General features: G+C 49.4%; 3 protein-coding genes across 3 annotated transcripts in view; all 3 read left to right on the top strand.

Moving 5' to 3' along the window:
* Window positions 1-4,309, top strand: part of AGO3 (argonaute RISC catalytic component 3) — a 44,918-nt gene extending 40,609 nt beyond the window's left edge. Inside the window, exon 20 of the transcript XR_012653104.1 lies at window positions 4,182-4,309. The gene's annotated coding sequence lies outside the window, so the exon portion shown is untranslated. The remainder of the gene's footprint in view (window positions 1-4,181) is intronic.
* TEKT2 (tektin 2) lies at window positions 3,397-8,775 on the top strand. The gene is made up of 10 exons (XM_075047257.1): window positions 3,397-3,498; window positions 3,621-3,792; window positions 4,182-4,307; window positions 4,929-5,134; window positions 5,632-5,775; window positions 6,337-6,451; window positions 6,792-6,899; window positions 7,338-7,481; window positions 7,745-7,824; window positions 8,413-8,775. Exons 1-10 carry the CDS (start codon window positions 3,482-3,484, stop codon window positions 8,615-8,617), a joined length of 1,317 nt encoding a protein of 438 aa, XP_074903358.1. The 5' UTR covers window positions 3,397-3,481; the 3' UTR covers window positions 8,618-8,775.
* Window positions 8,776-9,533: 758 nt separating this feature from the next.
* Window positions 9,534-15,175, top strand: ADPRS (ADP-ribosylserine hydrolase). The gene is made up of 6 exons (XM_075047250.1): window positions 9,534-9,775; window positions 10,772-10,868; window positions 11,718-11,925; window positions 12,036-12,220; window positions 12,312-12,412; window positions 12,968-15,175. Exons 1-6 carry the CDS (start codon window positions 9,538-9,540, stop codon window positions 13,258-13,260), a joined length of 1,122 nt encoding a protein of 373 aa, XP_074903351.1. The 5' UTR covers window positions 9,534-9,537; the 3' UTR covers window positions 13,261-15,175.
* Window positions 15,176-15,919: the final 744 nt, after the last annotated feature.

Raw genomic sequence — 15,919 nt, 5'->3', positions numbered from 1 at the left:
CGAGAGCTAGCTATTAGCTGTTCTGAGGATGAATCATGTTGTGGAAGTGCTAACTTCTTGATACAAACCTGTGCACCTTCTTGCAAGTTTGCATCTGCAATTCATACGGTTCTGTTTGGAGTCCGTCTCGGAAGTGAGCCTGTGCTCTTTACTTCTCATCGCAGCTCTACCCGAGGAAGGCCATTGGGATTAGTCCCATGATGTTTACCTGTTGCTTTCTTTTAAGGTAATCCACTTGTTGTAAAACAGACTGTCAGAGGGCAAGTTTATTTAAATGAAAGGGCTTTTTTTTCATTGCAGAGAATTATATAGGTCTTTCAAACACATTTGGCAGTTGGAAAATTAATACCTACTGTAATACTATCTAGCAACACAGAAAAATATGACTATATGTTGAGTTTAGGGCTGTGCTAGCCCATAAATCACAGGTCCACAACCCACTTAAGTACAGGTGTGCAAAAATTAGCTATTAAAATAGTTACTAATAAACTTTCATTATGCTTACACTTGCAAATCTCTTGAATATATTCAAAACCAGTTTCTTTGATAGAAAATCCATGTCTTGCCGGTTAGTGTTCACTCAGACATAATAGCAAAGTAATACCCGCTGGAGCAATGCTAGATTTAAAGGACCTTTTGAAGTTTTTGAACCTGATGGTGTGCCAGCAAAGTGGAAACTTGAGTAGTGCTCTTTAACTGATGAGGAAAATTGAATGCCAAAAAAACTCAGTGAGAGGAAGACTGCTAGAGATGAAGTTTGTCTTCTGACTTCTGGCAACTTTGCAGTGAAGAATGGCTTCTTTTGGGTACTCAGTTTTGTACATCACTTTCCTCCTGTGGCTATAGTTTTTAGTTTTCTTTGGACTTGGATTTCTATTCTTCAGCGAAATGTTCTCATTTCTGCAGTTTTCAGTGTTGAATCTAGCCTTGAGACAACTTAATGTTGTTTTCCTGTAGGAAAAACCTGCTTCTAGAATGTTGCATTTTGTGTCTGTTTTGCAGGCAGTTTTGAAAAGCTAACCTCAGCACAGCAATAGAGTTGACAGAACGAGGTTTTGATCTCAAATGTTGATTTTACAGGCTCGTTGCCCAGCCCCTACTGCCATGACCAGCGACACTGGTGTACAGATCCTGCGTTTCACAGGTTAGGAGACACACTTTGGGCTCACAGGGTACAGATCCTCCTGTCTGTTACGTTCTTGTTTCTTCCCTTGGTCTAAGCAGTTAAGCTTCCCCAGGTCACCTCTTGGTGGATAAATAGTGTTGTTGCTTGTCGTGGGGAAAAACTAGGCTGTTTACGTGGTCTGGAGGTGTCTGATCATAGATAAGAACATTGTCTATCAGCCGGTTATTACTTTAAAGCTTTTACAGTAATTGGTAGCATTCGGTTATGAGCCAATATGGGTATTAAAAGTATCTTCAGGAGAAGGTGGCTCAGGTGGCATAGTGTGTGCCATAAACATTGCTAGTGATCCGAGCTGTATTTGTTTAGGAGACCGCTGGAAGCAATGTTGTGCATATAAATTTTGCGTATTTAATACCGTATGTTTAAATTAAAAAAATAAATTGTGCTGTTTGGGCTTTCTTTTCAGAATAAAATTCTAATAAACCAGTCTGGCGGATTGAGATTCCCTTCCATGTGTATGTCTTGCTCTTTCTCTTATGCTGGTAACTGCTCCTCTCTCGTTTTGGTGTTACCATTGCTTGAGCAGGAACTTGAATGTGTTCCCACCGTGAAGGTACTAGGGGTTTTCAAAGCAAAAGGGAATTGTTTCAAGAATAAAGTAGAGCTGTGACTTGAGATGTTGCACAAATAGATTGTAGATGGATGGCAAACAAACTGGTAAAAAGCCTTTATTTTTACTTAACCATCTTGACCATGTGTGCCTATTTGTATTGCGGATGTGGGCTGCAACCATGTGGGGTGGGAGGGAAACCATGTGTCGGTGTGTTTTGAGATGTACTTGCTAAGCAGAAGCGGTGTCTCTGCCCGTTCTCCCTTTCCAGACAAATTGTTCTTGCCAAAATTTTCTACCTGTTGCAAGAGTTGCTTTCTTTCCAGCACAGTAAAATGTCAACTTCTTTCACTGTTCCTTCCCTCTCGTAGGCATCTGTAACCTCTGTACGACTGTGTATAGTACACACAACAGTCATCAGATCTCTACTGGCTTTAGATACCATCAAGCTGGATGTATTGTAAACGAACCGTATTCATTTGAAAAATAAATTTTTTTGAAATGCATGTGTGATGCTTTTTTTTTTTTGTAATGCTTGCATCATTTTAACTTAGTCCCACTCCCACAGAAGTGGATGGAGACGGAGGTGTTGATCCGAGCCATGGGGGCACCTGGGGAGGGATGCACCAGGCAGGGAGGGCTCCTGCACCTTTGCCAGGGAATGATTTCGGCCTTTTCCCTTTGCTCCACCTGCTTGGCTTTATTCCTTTTTTTTTTTTTTTTTTTTTTGGAGATTTTTAGTAATGCCACCACCACCTGCCTTTGCTGTCGCTCTGCACCAGCCTGCGCTCTCCCCTCCCCTCCAAACTGCGATAAGGAGACAAGCCGGCCCGGTCACCCACTCGTGGGGGTGTCCACGGGGGGGTGGTCGGGTTGGGGTGGGGTTGGGAGGGGGTGCAGGGGGAGGGAGAGCCCCGCCCCCCCCCCCCCCTCCGCCGCCTCGCAACGGGCCCGCGCGTGCCTGGCAACCGGCCCGGCGGTGGGAACCGGCCCCGAGGCGGTGAGAGGAACGGGAACGGGAACGGGAACGGGAGGGAGCAGGACCGGGACCCGGTCGGGGAGGGTCTGTGCCCCGAGGGAGCAGCAGGGCCCTGGCCCGGAGGAGCTGGGACACCCCGGCCGCTCCGAGCCGGGGGCTGAGCCCCTTCCCTGTGAGTGTGCGTCCCCCCCCCCCCCCGTTCCCTTTCCACCCGGGGGGGGGTGTCGGGAATTCTCCGTGGCTCTGCAGCCCCAAGTCCGGCCTGCGGGCCTGCCTTCCCTCGAGGAGTTCCCCGGCTTCTCTTCTCTTTGGCGCAGGCGGCTGCGCTCCAGGAGCTCTGTCCCCGAGAGGGCTGGGGGGGCCGGCGGGGGGGTACCTGGTCTGTCTGCCCCAGACCTCCGCCCGACCGGGGGGTTTTGGGGAGCCACGGTCTGCTCAGGAGCTGCTCTGGTCCTGTTGAGCGGTCTCTGCGATTCCCGCCGGTTTTGCGGGGATGTGCTTGGGTAGCAAGGAAGATGGCTGGAAACTATACTGTTCCAGCAAAGCCTTCGAGTTCCCCGGGATGGCAACCCTGGGCTGAGCCTGTGCAGCTGTAACAAAAGCAGAATCAGTAATGTAATCAGCTGTTTTGTCCAGGCTCAATAAATACCACGTGGGAGACGGTGCTGTGAGCAGCTCCTTGTCTCTCTGCAAACAGCATCGTTCTCCAGGGACAGACAGGCGGACAGGGTTTTCCGATCGCCTGCCCTTCCCCGGCTGCGCCGACATGTGTGCCTGCATTAGGTGAGATGCCAGATTAGAGCTTGCTGCTGCCTTCGTCTTGAAGAGCTTTCCAGTTTGTGGATGCATCTCCATTTCTAGTGTATTTCCACAAATAAACACAAAAATCTTCCGCTCCCTTTTAGTCACCTGTTTAGCGAGATGACCACACTGAGTGTAAAGCCAGGACAGCGGTTCACCTTGCCGGACTGGCACACCAACTCCTATCTTATCTCAGCTGACGCTGAACGCCAGCGTTCTGCTTCCCACCAAGTCCGGCAGGAAGCCCGAGCTCTCTGCAACGAAACCAACAACCAGGTGGGCCTTCTGGCAGCTTGGCTGCTCCTGGGTTTGTCAGAATAGCGGGCTGAGGAGTATGGGACAGTGTCTAGATCTGGCTGTACGCACAAGGGAATAGGAAAAGGCTTTACCTTTACAGAACCTGCTAAGTATGTGCATTTACTTCCTCTAAACCCATGTGCGATGATGCGTGCGTACTGTCATGAAATCCCTGGGTGTGATTCTTGTGTCTGTTGCAACTTGAATTGTTTTCTGTGCTCTGCATTTGTGTAGATGACTATTAGACGAAATGGCAACGTGATGTACTCCTCTGAGGGGTCAGTCAATCCTGAAAACAGGGAAAGGCTTCAGCAAGATTCACAATTGCAATTTAAAAAAAAGTAATGGCGTTTCTCCTCTAATTCCAGACGAAATGGGATGAGCATGACAACCAAACCCGCCTGGCTGAACGTATCAGCAGTGTGAACAGATGGAAAGAGACCCTGGACAAATGCCTCGCAGACATAGATGCGGAAATCGATGCCTTAGCCAAAGTATGTTGGGAAGACAGATGGCTGGAAATCAACTTACGCTCTCAACATGGGATGTTAAATAATTGAGGCTTGTCTTCTGAAATGGGCGAGCCCATATGGAGTTCAAGGGGGGCTTATCACAGGTATACTGAGATCCATACCTGATGAAATGACTTCCTGGAAAGCAAACCACTGTGGTCTTGGCTGAGCCAAGCCATTTTATGGAGCTGTGTGTTGCACGCTCGTGTTTGGGTGTGTTTTGTTGTTTTGTTTTATTTTTTTGGTTTTTTTAAAGCTCTGGAGGATAACAAGAAATATGTTAACACCATCAAAAATGTTTGATTTTAAATAGAGAACAGCAGTGGGACATCTCTCTGATTCTTTTAGTTCTAAACCCAGAGGCTGCTGCTCCTGGAGTCATTAGCCCCCAACAAGGTGTGATTCCCAATGCAAATAGCAGATGTAGAGGACTAATGCATTTGGCTCTCGCAATTTTCATTCCAGACTTGCTAAAAGGTTTCAGAACTGCAAAGACAGGCAGTGTGAGGCCCTCTTGAGAAGGGTATCCATGGTTTCCCCTTCCTTTCTTCCTCCCATCCCTGAAGGAGACCCCACACACACTCAGCTGGCTGCTTCTTCCAGGTGAAGGAAGCAGCAGAACGTGCCCTCCAGGCAAAGAACTTGCCCTTGGATGTGTCCATCGAGTGCCTGACGCTCCGTGAGAGCCGCCGTGCCATTGATGTGGTGAGGGACCCTGTGGAGGAGGAGCTGCACAAGGAGGTGAAGGTGATAGACAAAGCCAAGAGGCAGCTGCAGCAGAGAGTGAAAGAAGCCTTCGAACAGCTCTGGTGAGGCAAATGACACAGCTTTCGACAGGACTCTGCCCTCCTTGCTTGGCCCCAGCAGTTTAATGTGCTTCTAATGCCACGCTGATGATTGTTGTCAAGGTCTATGGGGTTGGGGGTTTGTAGGGGAGAGCATGTCAAGGGAGACTTCATAAGCATCCGTGGAAAATTTTGGCCCGGGCAGATACCTTGTGCCACCTGCCTTGGTTCACAAATGAGTGGTTAAAGCTCCCAGGCCCTAATCCCTTGTGGATCACTGCCCTGCTGCAGGAGGGCAGGCAGCTCAGTTCACCGGTGCGATGCCAGAACAGGGCACGGGGGAGCCAGGCAGGCAGTAAAGCAGGTGTGCTGCTTTATCAAGTTGGGCCCAGTTCACTGGGAGGGCAGGAGCTCATCGCTCATTTTAAAAAGATGACTGAGATGGTGATGAAAGCTTTGGAAGTGGTGAGCTGCCTCTCCCTCTGCGTGCTCACCACTGACTCCAACCCTGCTTTCTGCAGCCTCTTACAGGAAGCTCGCCAGCAGCTGAGCTGTGACCACCGGTGCAAGATGGAAGCATTGGAAATAGATCGTGTGTGCTTATCCCTCAACGTAAACTCTCCCAACATCTCCTTCAAGGTCAACCCAACACGAGTCCCAGATGGGTAAGGAAAAAGCCTGCCCTTGCGTGGCCAAATCTGTGCTGGTGCTTGAAAGAGCCCTGGGATGCTTTTTTCTTCCATGCTATACCCTGGCTCAATGGGTGCAGTTTTGGAGAGAGCTCAGAACAGAATTTGGGTTCTGGGATCTATTGTGGCTCTTGAGTTGTGAAGCCACAGGCTTTTGGGAGTTACCTGAATTGTTACCGCAAAACCAGAAAAGCTAGCTGCCCTGCCTCCCTTGTGCTTGGCTAAAGGTGACAGTAAGCAGCGTGGTATCGGCCTTTGGCACAGCTTATGGGGGAGCTGCTGCACATTTTCACTTGCTTGGCATTTCATAGCATGGTTTGGCTGTGTCCCCGGTTTGAGCAGATGTTGGGCTCAGTGCAGGAGCCATGGGGTAGCAATCTCCAGCTGGTGCAGTAAGGAGATCAGACAGGATGTGACCTCCAGAAATCCTGAATCATTTTGTACTCCACAAAGCCTTCTTGGCCTGCAGCAGGTGGTTCCTTTTGAACTGTCTTGCAAACATTCAACTTATTTTCATAACTGCTGATTTGTTCGCAGATCAACTGCACCTGATGAGTGGGAACAGAATAGCCAATGCAACAAGGAGCGTGCTGAGGCAGAAATGAAAGCTTCGACTGAGCTCCGAGAAGCAACAGTGCTTGCCATCGCACAGGTAAATTAGTCCCTTGGCTGTGAATCGGTCGTGCAGAAGTTCTGGATTCAGTGTGGGAGCATGGGCTGGCACGTGCTGTGACCAGGGGAAGGGAGTCTTTGAAAAGATGGCATTGGCCCACAGGCCTCTCTGAGAGCAGCTGCCCTCCTGGTTTAAAGGAGGAGCTGGATTATGCTGCAGAGCTTGCAGCAGTCTCAGCAACATGGAAGACACATACCTGTCCATCGCAGCTGCCAGAACCCAGCTGGTTTTGCTCATGGGCTTGTCCCAACCTCACAGGCAGCAGCTGGGAGGGAGACACCTTCCAGAAGTGTGTGACTGGAGCCCGTTCTCTCTTCAGACAAACAACAAGCTGGAGGCTCAGCGTGTAGCTACAGAGTTTGCCTTGCGCAAGAGGATTAGAGACCTGGAAAGAGCCTATGATGAACTGAAATGGCAGGAGCAGAATGTAAATGTTGCTTCTTTGGTTATCGACCACAACCTTGGGTGGGAATTGAATCCAAAAGGCTCTTTGTTATGTGGAAGGCTACTTTGGCCTAAGCATGGTTTCCACATGAGAGCTGTTAAGTGGCGCATGTATGATCCCTGCAGCATCCTATCTCTTTCTGCTAGCACAGTTGCTGTTCTGCCATTTCTCAGCAGCAGTGCCAGATTTTGGCCTTTTCATTTCACCCCTGGTCTCAGCTGCTGTGGCCATAAAACACCAGCAGCACCATGCCTGGACCATGTGAAAAGCCCGATCTATGGCAGAGGGGTTCAGTACTCAGAAGCCCACCAGCCCTTGTTTAAAATCCATTCCCAGCACAGTAAAAGCCAAGGATGCATGGGGGCTGTTTTCTGGTCTGTATCCTTGCCTGTCCCTCATGATATATCTCTTTATCCTTAGTCCTTGGAGGAAATTGCTGAGATGGAGGAGGACATCCGACGCTTGGAGGAAGATCTTCGGAGGAAAACACAAGATCTGAAAGTGGCACACACCCGCCTGGAGATCCGCACGTATCGGCCCAATATGGAGCTCTGTCGGGATCAGGTACCAGCCTTGCCTGGCACGCTCCCTGCCAGGAGGGACTGGGGGGAACTGTCTGGTATGGGGGCTGCCGTGGGTCCGGAAAACATGGATGCTTTTTGGAGAAAACTACAGAGGGGCTGAGCAGTGGATCCTACAGTCACCTAGCAAAGCAAGGAAATAAATGTCATAGCTGCGCTAGAAGGGGAATGAGAGAACCGCAGCCTTTGTAGAACAATGCTTCAGCCCTGTTAACTGCTGTCACCTTCTCCCTGCCTGCCTTGCAGGTCCAGTATGGGCTAACAGATGAGGTTCACCAGCTGGAGGGAACGATCCGTGCGCTCAAACAGAAGCTAGCAGAGTCACAGTAAGTCTCCTGCTCTCTGGGGCAGAGCAGTGGCTCAGCATTGCCCATGTGAGGGACATGGCTCTGTGCAGCCCTGGACCTGGCACACTTCCAGAAGCTGCATTTTGGAGCTCGTGTCTGTTCAGGAGTGGAAATAGTTTTGGGGCTTGGTGGGGAGCTGGACAGGTGGGCAGCAGGGTGCAGGCAAGGCACCAGAGGTCTGTGTGGTGGGAGGGTGAATGAGGTTCCCATGGTCCCTGCTTGACTGTGACTTCAACCGGGCACAGACAGTTCTAAAAGAGAAAAAAGAAAATGGGTGAAAAGTAAAGGAAGAAATAGAAGCGCTGCTCTGGGCTGGCATGGGTTGCCAGGGTGCACACCTTTGCGCTGCACGCCAGGAGCAGCACGAGGGCTTGCTGTTCACAGACCCAAATGCTGCTGCTGCTGCTGTGCACCGAGAGATACCTGATGCATTCGTTCTTTGTACAAAGGCAAATGCTGCACAGATATTTCTGCTGCCAGAAAGTGGAAAGCGGGGTGTTTCCTGTCCAACTTGGGAAGTGAATGCAGTGCTTGAACCCAACTCCTCTCACTTCTGCTTGTTCCCAGGGATGCTTTGGACGCTCTTTACAGACAACTTCACCGCATTCAGACAGACATTGGCTACAAAGCCAGTTCCCTGGTGCTGGACAACAAGTGCATGGACAGCCGGAGAAAGCTTGTGGTCCCTGCTGAGAAATTTGTGCCAGAGGTTGACACTTTCAACAGGACCACGAACCGCGCTCTGAAGAACGGGCAGCTGGAGTTGGCTTAGTGCGCCGGGGAGTGTTGTGCAACGAGCCACGCTGAGGAGAAAGCTACTAGTGACTCAGTTCCTTAGCAAGGAAAGCGGACATCTGTGTTGTGTTAGGATAATGGAATTCTCCTCCCTCCTCCTTGTCTGTTATATAACTGTCTGTCCCCTTCTATGATGTTTATAGCCTCTTGCACTCCAAGGAGCATTATGAACAATAAAGAGTCTGTCCCCAAGAGCAGTTGTCATCCGACAGAGTTGGAAGCGTTTTGTGGTGATTGAATCCGTCTGGGCTCTTTGGTGTTTTAAGTCCTTTAAAGTGCAAGGCAGCGCTCTGAAAAGGGACTGTGTAATGGTGGCTGCAGGCCAGATCTGCTCTGGAGGGGGGGGGTTAATACTCAAATCTGCTCGCTTTAATGATTAAAGTAAAGTTTGGGTTGGGATTTCCCCTTGCCTGCTGGCGGCGCGGAGCTAAGGCAGCTACAAAAGCGAGAGCTGGAGTCCCTTCTGGCTCTTTGTGGCGACGGGACTTGTTAAAATTAAATTGCAGCGCTCGCGTTCTGCCGTCAGGTTATTGTTTTTATTCCGGGCACGCTCCCAGTACTGCACGTTCTCCCTGAGGGGAGTAGATCTCCTCACAAGTCGGACTGTTGCACGCGTGACGAGACCAGAACTTGGCCTGCTCTTCTTCCCCGAAATTAGGGGAAGAAGATCGGTAACCTCCCCGGCTCCTGGCTCTCGGATTAAATAAGAAATGGAGGGGGAAAAAACCGACAGTTTCCCTTCCGGGAAGTAGGGAAATAAGGCAGCGGCCTCCCAGCACCTTTCTCCCGCCCTGCGCCGCCGCCGCTCTCCTCCGGGCCGCCAGGGGGCGCTGTCCGCGGCTTTGCCGCGGACAGCGCCCCCTGGCGGCCCGGAGGAGAGCGGCGGCGGCGGAGAAGATGGCGGCGGCGGCGGGTTCGGGTTCAGGGACGGGGCGGGCGGCGGCTGCGCGGCCTCGTCCGGGACCCGCCCGGTTCCGGGGCTGTTTAGCCGGGGCGTTGTTGGGTGATTGTTTGGGCGCCGTTTTCGAAGGCAGGAGCGTCGTGAAGCTCTCCGACCTACTACGTTTCCTCCGAGGCCTGGAACCGACGTCCGGGCCGCCCGAGGAGGGGGAACAGGCCGGCAGCGCCCGCAGAGGTGGGCGGAAACACTGGGAGAGGGATGGGGGTCGGCCCCCGGAGCACATCCCCTTCCCCGGACCCACAGTATCGGGCCCGGACCCCGACACCCCCGGGATCGGGTTTTGGGGTGCCTGTCTTCGCCCCCCCCGCTCCACCACACCCCCAGGCCCACCGCCCTCCCGAAACGTGGGTGCCCCCAGTCCTGCCCCTCACCTCAGCGAGGGACACCTCCCCTGGGACACCATGGCTGCCCCCCCGCTCTGGCGTGTGCCCCTGTGCTGTGGGGTTTAGCTTCCCCCACACCCCCCCCGCGGGGCGAGGATGACTTTGCTGAAGCAGTGCCCAGGTTCTGCCCCCCCCCAAGGGCAGTTCCTGGTTCCTTGTGCACATGGCTGGTGTGGAGGGACCTGTGGTTTGCTGTGGTCGAGTGAAGCCGGGGGTGTGGAGCGTGGTGGGAACCGGGGTATTGCAGTGCGGGGGTGTCAGTAAGGGACAGGTGTACCAAAAACAGAGAAGGAGTACAGTAAGAGAAGCACAAGAACAGTTATTTAACTCTTAGCAAATGATGACAGATGTGCGTTGGGGTTCTGAGCTGTGCAGCAAGCCCTGTAAACCCTTCCAGTAGGATCTTAAAGGCACTTGATTCTGTTGCAGCCTTGTCCAGAAATGAAACTGCGCTTTCTCTTCTCTGCTTGTCAGCGTACACTGTAGACTCCTTGAGAAAGAGACTTGTCTCACTTGTCTGTGTGCACCTCTGGATATCAAACACTTTCTCTTGGCTCTTATTAATCTGGAAATGCATTCTGTCTCATTCTTGCTGTGGATGCATCTCTCTTGCTCTGTGTCTTCCTCTGATGACTGTGGCTAGTGACAAGCTCACAGTGCTGGGGAACTTCTGGTAATGCATACAGATAATTAGGCCTTGGAGAGTAGGGAAGTGGTGACAGTGGAGCAGGACAGGAGGAGAGTTTGTCCCTGGACGGTCACATTATGTTTTGGCCTTCTGTTTTAGAAACGCTTTCGTACACTGACGACACAGCCATGAGCAGGTCGGTGGTGCAGTCCCTGCTAGCCAAGCGAGAGTTTGATGAAGTGGATATGGCCAAGAGGTAAGGACTGCAGCCAGCTTCAGAGGCTAGGGTGTTGGCATTTACTAGTAAAGGCAAAACTTTCTTAACGTTAAGTAGTCACTGTAATTTTCTGTGAAAGGGGACAGAGGCTATGGCAAAGTTGTCATCAATTTGTGGGGGGAAAAAAATCAGAAAAGCGATGGCTAATCGTGTAACTTATTGTGTGTTTTGCACTGTCCTGGAACATGCAGTACTGTTAGCTTTAGCGTGGGTTCAGAGCCTGCTTTAAAATGAAGCAGGATGGGACATGCTGTATTGTAGCCGTATGTGTGTATATTCACCTTTGTGGAAGATAATGCTTAGATATTTCAGAAGCATTTCCTTTCATGTTTATTTGTTGCTATTTATGTTGGTACTTCCCTTAATTTAGTTAGTGAATATTAGCGAGGTCAGCTTCAGTTTGTTTGTGATCTATTTCCCTTTTGAATCCACAGCCCTGGTAGCATTTGGTTCCACTTAAGGGAGAGCATTTATTTGTTTAGAAAACTCTTCCATTGAACTTGAACAAAAGACTTTCTTTGTGGTTATGACCCACGGAAATGTTTCCAGTTTGCTCCTATTTCAAGGCAAAGTTGAGAGGGAAACAAGTGGGTTGTGAAAAGTGATGTTTATACACCCTTTCCTCCTTTCACACCAATTTTTGGGAATATGATTCTTTCCCTACAGAACTGACTTGTTTGAACCCTGACTGTCACTGAATTACCCACGTGTTATTAATTCACTTTATCAGGTGGCTTTATACAACCTCTTTACAAACTTCAGTAACAGACCAAATACCCCATGTATTTTTTCTCACCTGTGTAACTGCTGCTCTCTTGCCCACGCCAGGTTTGCTGAGGAGTACAAGAAGGAACCCAACAGGGGCTATGGGATGGCTGTTGTCAATGTCTTCAAGAAGCTCCTGAGCCCCAAGTGCAATGATGTGTTTGAACCAGCAAGAGCCCAGTTTAATGGGAAAGGCTCCTATGGCAATGGCGGTGCCATGAGGGTGGCAGGCATCTCACTCGTGTATTCTGATGTCCAGGATGTTAAGAAGGTACCGTTCCTGGCTCTTTTGGGCACCTCGGCTCTGGGAACCCCTGCTGTTAGGCGGCTCCCACCGTGATCTCTCAGGTAGGTTTGCTCACGATGTGTTTCCATTCACAGTTTGCGAAGCTGAGTGCTGAGTTAACCCATGCCAACTCCCTGGGCTACAACGGAGCCATCCTGCAGGCCCTGGCCGTGCATCTCGCCCTGCAGGGAGAACTCAGCAAGGAGACCTTCCTGGAGCAGCTCATTAGCCACATGGAAGATGTAGAGGCAGACGATAAGTCTCTTACTGACGCCCGAGCGTAAGTGGCTGTGAGGAGCACTAACTCTGCTCTGTACAGTTTATTCTGGTTCTTTACATTCTCTCTTCTTCATTGTACTCTTTGTTTCCAGACTGGGATTTGAGGATTTACCATTTTCAAGGCGTCTAAAGAAAATAAAGGAGTTTTTGGAGCTCAGCAGTGTTCCCAAAGCAGATGTATTGTTTGAATTAGGTAAGTACCTTTCTTACTACAAGTATTAGGAAAGAGCTGGAAGCAGGACTAACTCAGCAAGCCTGCTTGATATGTCCTCCCCTTGATTGCCACTTTGGCCTCTGCTGCCTGTCAGGCACAGAATGTGCTGGAAAAGCTGCCTGTGCTCACCAGTCAGTAATTCTCTGAGTCTTGACCCAGTGATTCCATCTCTGTATTGGTGGGGAGAAGAATGTTTTGCTAAGAAAAACTTATCATGAATAACATTTCTTAATATTCTAAAATCTCTTGTGTTAATGGCTATCAGATCTTCATGTTGGATGGGAACGGGTAAATGTGTATCACCAAACTATACTGGTGTAGCTGGGAGTTGGTCTCCAGGATGTGAGCAGTACCAGGGAACTGCGGGGAGATTTCTGAGGTGCAGACTTTGGCACCTTGTCATGATAAAATCAATGATACTGGTATTGAAAATAACTGGCAATAGGAAGTTGCGGTTAGAAGGGAAAAGGTACTTCTGTGGGAAGGAAGACACAAGTGTTCTGCAGCACTGAAGATGATTGGTTTTGTTAACAGGCAATGGCATTGCTGCTTTGCGGTCTGTCCCTACTGCAATTTACTCCTTCTTGCGCTGTATGGAAGCTGACCCAGATATTCCTGATCACTACAGCAACCTGCAGAGGACCATCATCTACTGTATCTCTCTGGGTGGAGACACAGACACCATTGCTACCATGGCAGGAGCCATTGCAGGGGCTTATTATGGGGAGGAACAGATACCCCCAAGTTGGGAGCAGAGCTGTGAAGCTTTTCAAGAGACACAGAAGCTGGCAAATAGCTTGTATGAACTGTACTGCCAGCGGCTCTGAGCTCCAAGGGGAGTCTGGTTTTGGAAGGCGAAGCGGGTGGTCACCTCTGCTTTTCTGGTCAGAAATCTGGTGGTGGATCCATGCCATCTGCAGATGCCAGTGAGCCTCCATGTGAGAAAGACGCCTGCTGCTGTGAGTTGAGAGCTGGAAGCACGAGCTGGTTTGGAAGAGAGGGGACATACCCTTCGGTTGTGCTTCAGCTGGGAAGTGGCTGCATGTGGCGCCTTGGACAGTGGGTGCATCTCCTCTGAAGTGTACAGGAGCGTCTAGTTTTTCATAAGATTTCTGCTTCTTGCTTTGTCCACCGTTACGCCATTTTGTCATTACAGTTACTAGATGGGTGTCTGAATCCACTAACCTTCTTGCTGTTTTCCTCTACTCCTTTGTTTCAGTTGTTAGTGGTCTGTCCCACAGTGGCTTTGATAGGCTCCACACCCCTCTTAAAACACCAGCTCACGCTCAGCTGACCAGCTAAGGGATGTAGATGGGAGTCATCAGAGAGGCACATCCCTGGAGAGTCTGGAGGATGTCCTGCGTGGTGGCACAGGTTACCACCTGTGTTGTGGAGTGAGGATGCTGGAGGGTAGACCTCCCAGGGAGGTTTGCTTCCTTCAAAGCAGAATGAAAAGTGCCAGAGATTGGAGAAGGGATTTCTTTGCATTGCTAGTGGCATTGTGAGAAATGCCTTTGGTGCATGCGGACAGAATCCCAGTTGGCTCATTGTTACTGCTGGAAGAGGGTGTAACTAATTACTGCTTCTTCGGTGTCCTTTGCTCTGCAATCCGCCTGGCACTGTCCTGATCTATTGCATTTTGTGTTCCCTTACATAGCTGGCTTTCACGTTGCTGCAGCTACTCTAGCTACTCCTTTGTTCCTAATCTGTGCATCCTGCATTTATAATGCTGTCCTGTTTATGTCCAGAACTCCAAATGAGGTTGCTGTTTACATCTGTGGGTGGAGATAGTTGTGAAACCTAGTGTTACACAAGGATTGAATTCCTGGTTCTGCTGCAGTCAGTGACAAAAATGACTTCAGTAGGAAGCAGGAGTTACTTCTCACAGCCTTAAAACTCTGTACTTGGTAAGAATGATCTGAAAATAAAGGGAAAGGTAGGTTAATTGGGGGACAGTTTATCAGAGTTTAAAAGAATTTGTGCATTTGAAGCTGGTACTGGTGGCCAAGAATATTCTAGCAAAGCTGTGTTGTTCCAAAGTTTCACCTTTAAAACCTTTGCCCAGTGGAGCTGGTCAAAGAGGGAGTAACAGCTTGGGTATGGCATGTCTAAAAAGGGTTGAAAGCTTTTTAATTTTGGAAACAAAAAGAAAGAGGCAAGCAGTCATTGTATGGAAATGTTTATAAATTTGAATGTGACAGTGTAATTCTGTATTATTTCTCTAGTATTTCTTGTGGCACCGGGAAGTGACCGTTCTGCTCAAACAGAGCTCACTCCCTGTTAGTATCGGCACATGGTTGTTGTGTGTGTCAGGCTGCATGCACATGTGGAAAATCTGGCTGTGATGGGTCCTTCCAGTTTTTCCTGTAGTCTGCTTCCTTCAAGTGCCAGTCTTCTGTGTGATGCTTTAATGGGTTTTCCTTGTATAAATGAATTCTTGTCCTCAGAATATGTGGAATTTTGGTCTATTGTATATTTATGTATTATGCTGCAGATGTAAAATGTCAGGTTTTTCACATTATTCTGCCAGAGGTGTGAACATATTCACAGAATTATTTAAAAGAAGATATTTTCCTTTTAAAGCAGCTTTATAATTTTAAATGTTTGGAACTCACGAAGAGCAGAAGAGCTCCTGTTTAAAAAATATAGCTCATTTTAGGCCAGAATTTAAATGTGTACTAAAGCCTTTTGCTCTGACTTCCTCAGAAAGAAATAAAATCACTTAGCTATCTTTGTTAATTAGCCACTGCTCCTGTCTTTTCATTCAAGTCATGAAGTTGTGCTTCCATACTAAATGACAAGAGGAGTCGTGTGAAAACCTCTGGGCTATTTCTCCCTACCCCATACTTCACTTTAAGACTCAACCTGAAACTACTTTGTTATGGGTTCTTGAAATCTTTCTGTAGAAAGCAGAATGGAAGTTGTCTGGCACTGGTTAGGACATCTTTGGTGTAGCCAAGACTCGTGCTTCATTTGGGGTGAGTTTTAGCACTGGAAATCTGCTGTGAAGACTACTTTCAGGTGGCTGCTCTTGCCGGTGAGCAGTAAGGGGCAGCTGAAGTTTGTAAGAGCCCAGGAGTAGTGGTTCTTGTTAACAGCAGGGCGAGTCAGAAGCGTCGGTCAGGCACATTAGGTTCACTGGAGAGGCCCTTCTCCTTTGCAGGCTGTGTTTGCAGCAAGGAGCAGCGCATGGAAGGAGTTCAGCTGCTGGAGTCCAGTGTGCGATGATCATGCAGAGACCAGGGAGCGTGCCGGGTGCCCCCGTGACTTGCAGCAGGAGAATCGCTTGTTCTTCATCGTCAGCTTTTGAAGGAGTCTGCCCACATGGCAACCAGGCTTCTCTGGAAGCATTTGACTTGTAACAAGGAACATCTCCTCTTCCAGGTAAGAGATGAGATGGGAAAACATACCTTCTTCTCTTTATTCTTTGTACTTTTAGCCTCTGAAAGTGATCTGCTTACAGGTGATTCACCATTTCTTCTGTGG

The sequence above is a fragment of the Buteo buteo genome, chromosome 16, assembly GCF_964188355.1.
Source record: "Buteo buteo chromosome 16, bButBut1.hap1.1, whole genome shotgun sequence".
Taxonomy (NCBI): domain Eukaryota; kingdom Metazoa; phylum Chordata; class Aves; order Accipitriformes; family Accipitridae; genus Buteo; species Buteo buteo.
The sequence above is the reverse complement of the archived record's forward strand: the minus strand, read 5'-3'. Positions and strand labels throughout refer to the sequence as shown.

Bases quoted from the DNA above. Each gene is read 5' to 3' on its own strand.
- ADPRS (XM_075047250.1), top strand. From the start codon at position 9,538: ATGGCGGCGGCGGCGGGTTCGGGTTCAGGGACGGGGCGGGCGGCGGCT. The intron at 9,776-10,771 runs GTGGGCGGAAAC...CTTCTGTTTTAG, and splicing joins GGCCGGCAGCGCCCGCAGAG to AAACGCTTTCGTACACTGAC. The intron at 11,926-12,035 runs GTACCGTTCCTG...TTCCATTCACAG, and splicing joins ATGTCCAGGATGTTAAGAAG to TTTGCGAAGCTGAGTGCTGA.
- TEKT2 (XM_075047257.1), top strand. The intron at 3,793-4,181 runs GTGGGCCTTCTG...CTCTAATTCCAG, and splicing joins GCAACGAAACCAACAACCAG to ACGAAATGGGATGAGCATGA. The intron at 5,135-5,631 runs GTGAGGCAAATG...TGCTTTCTGCAG, and splicing joins GAAGCCTTCGAACAGCTCTG to CCTCTTACAGGAAGCTCGCC.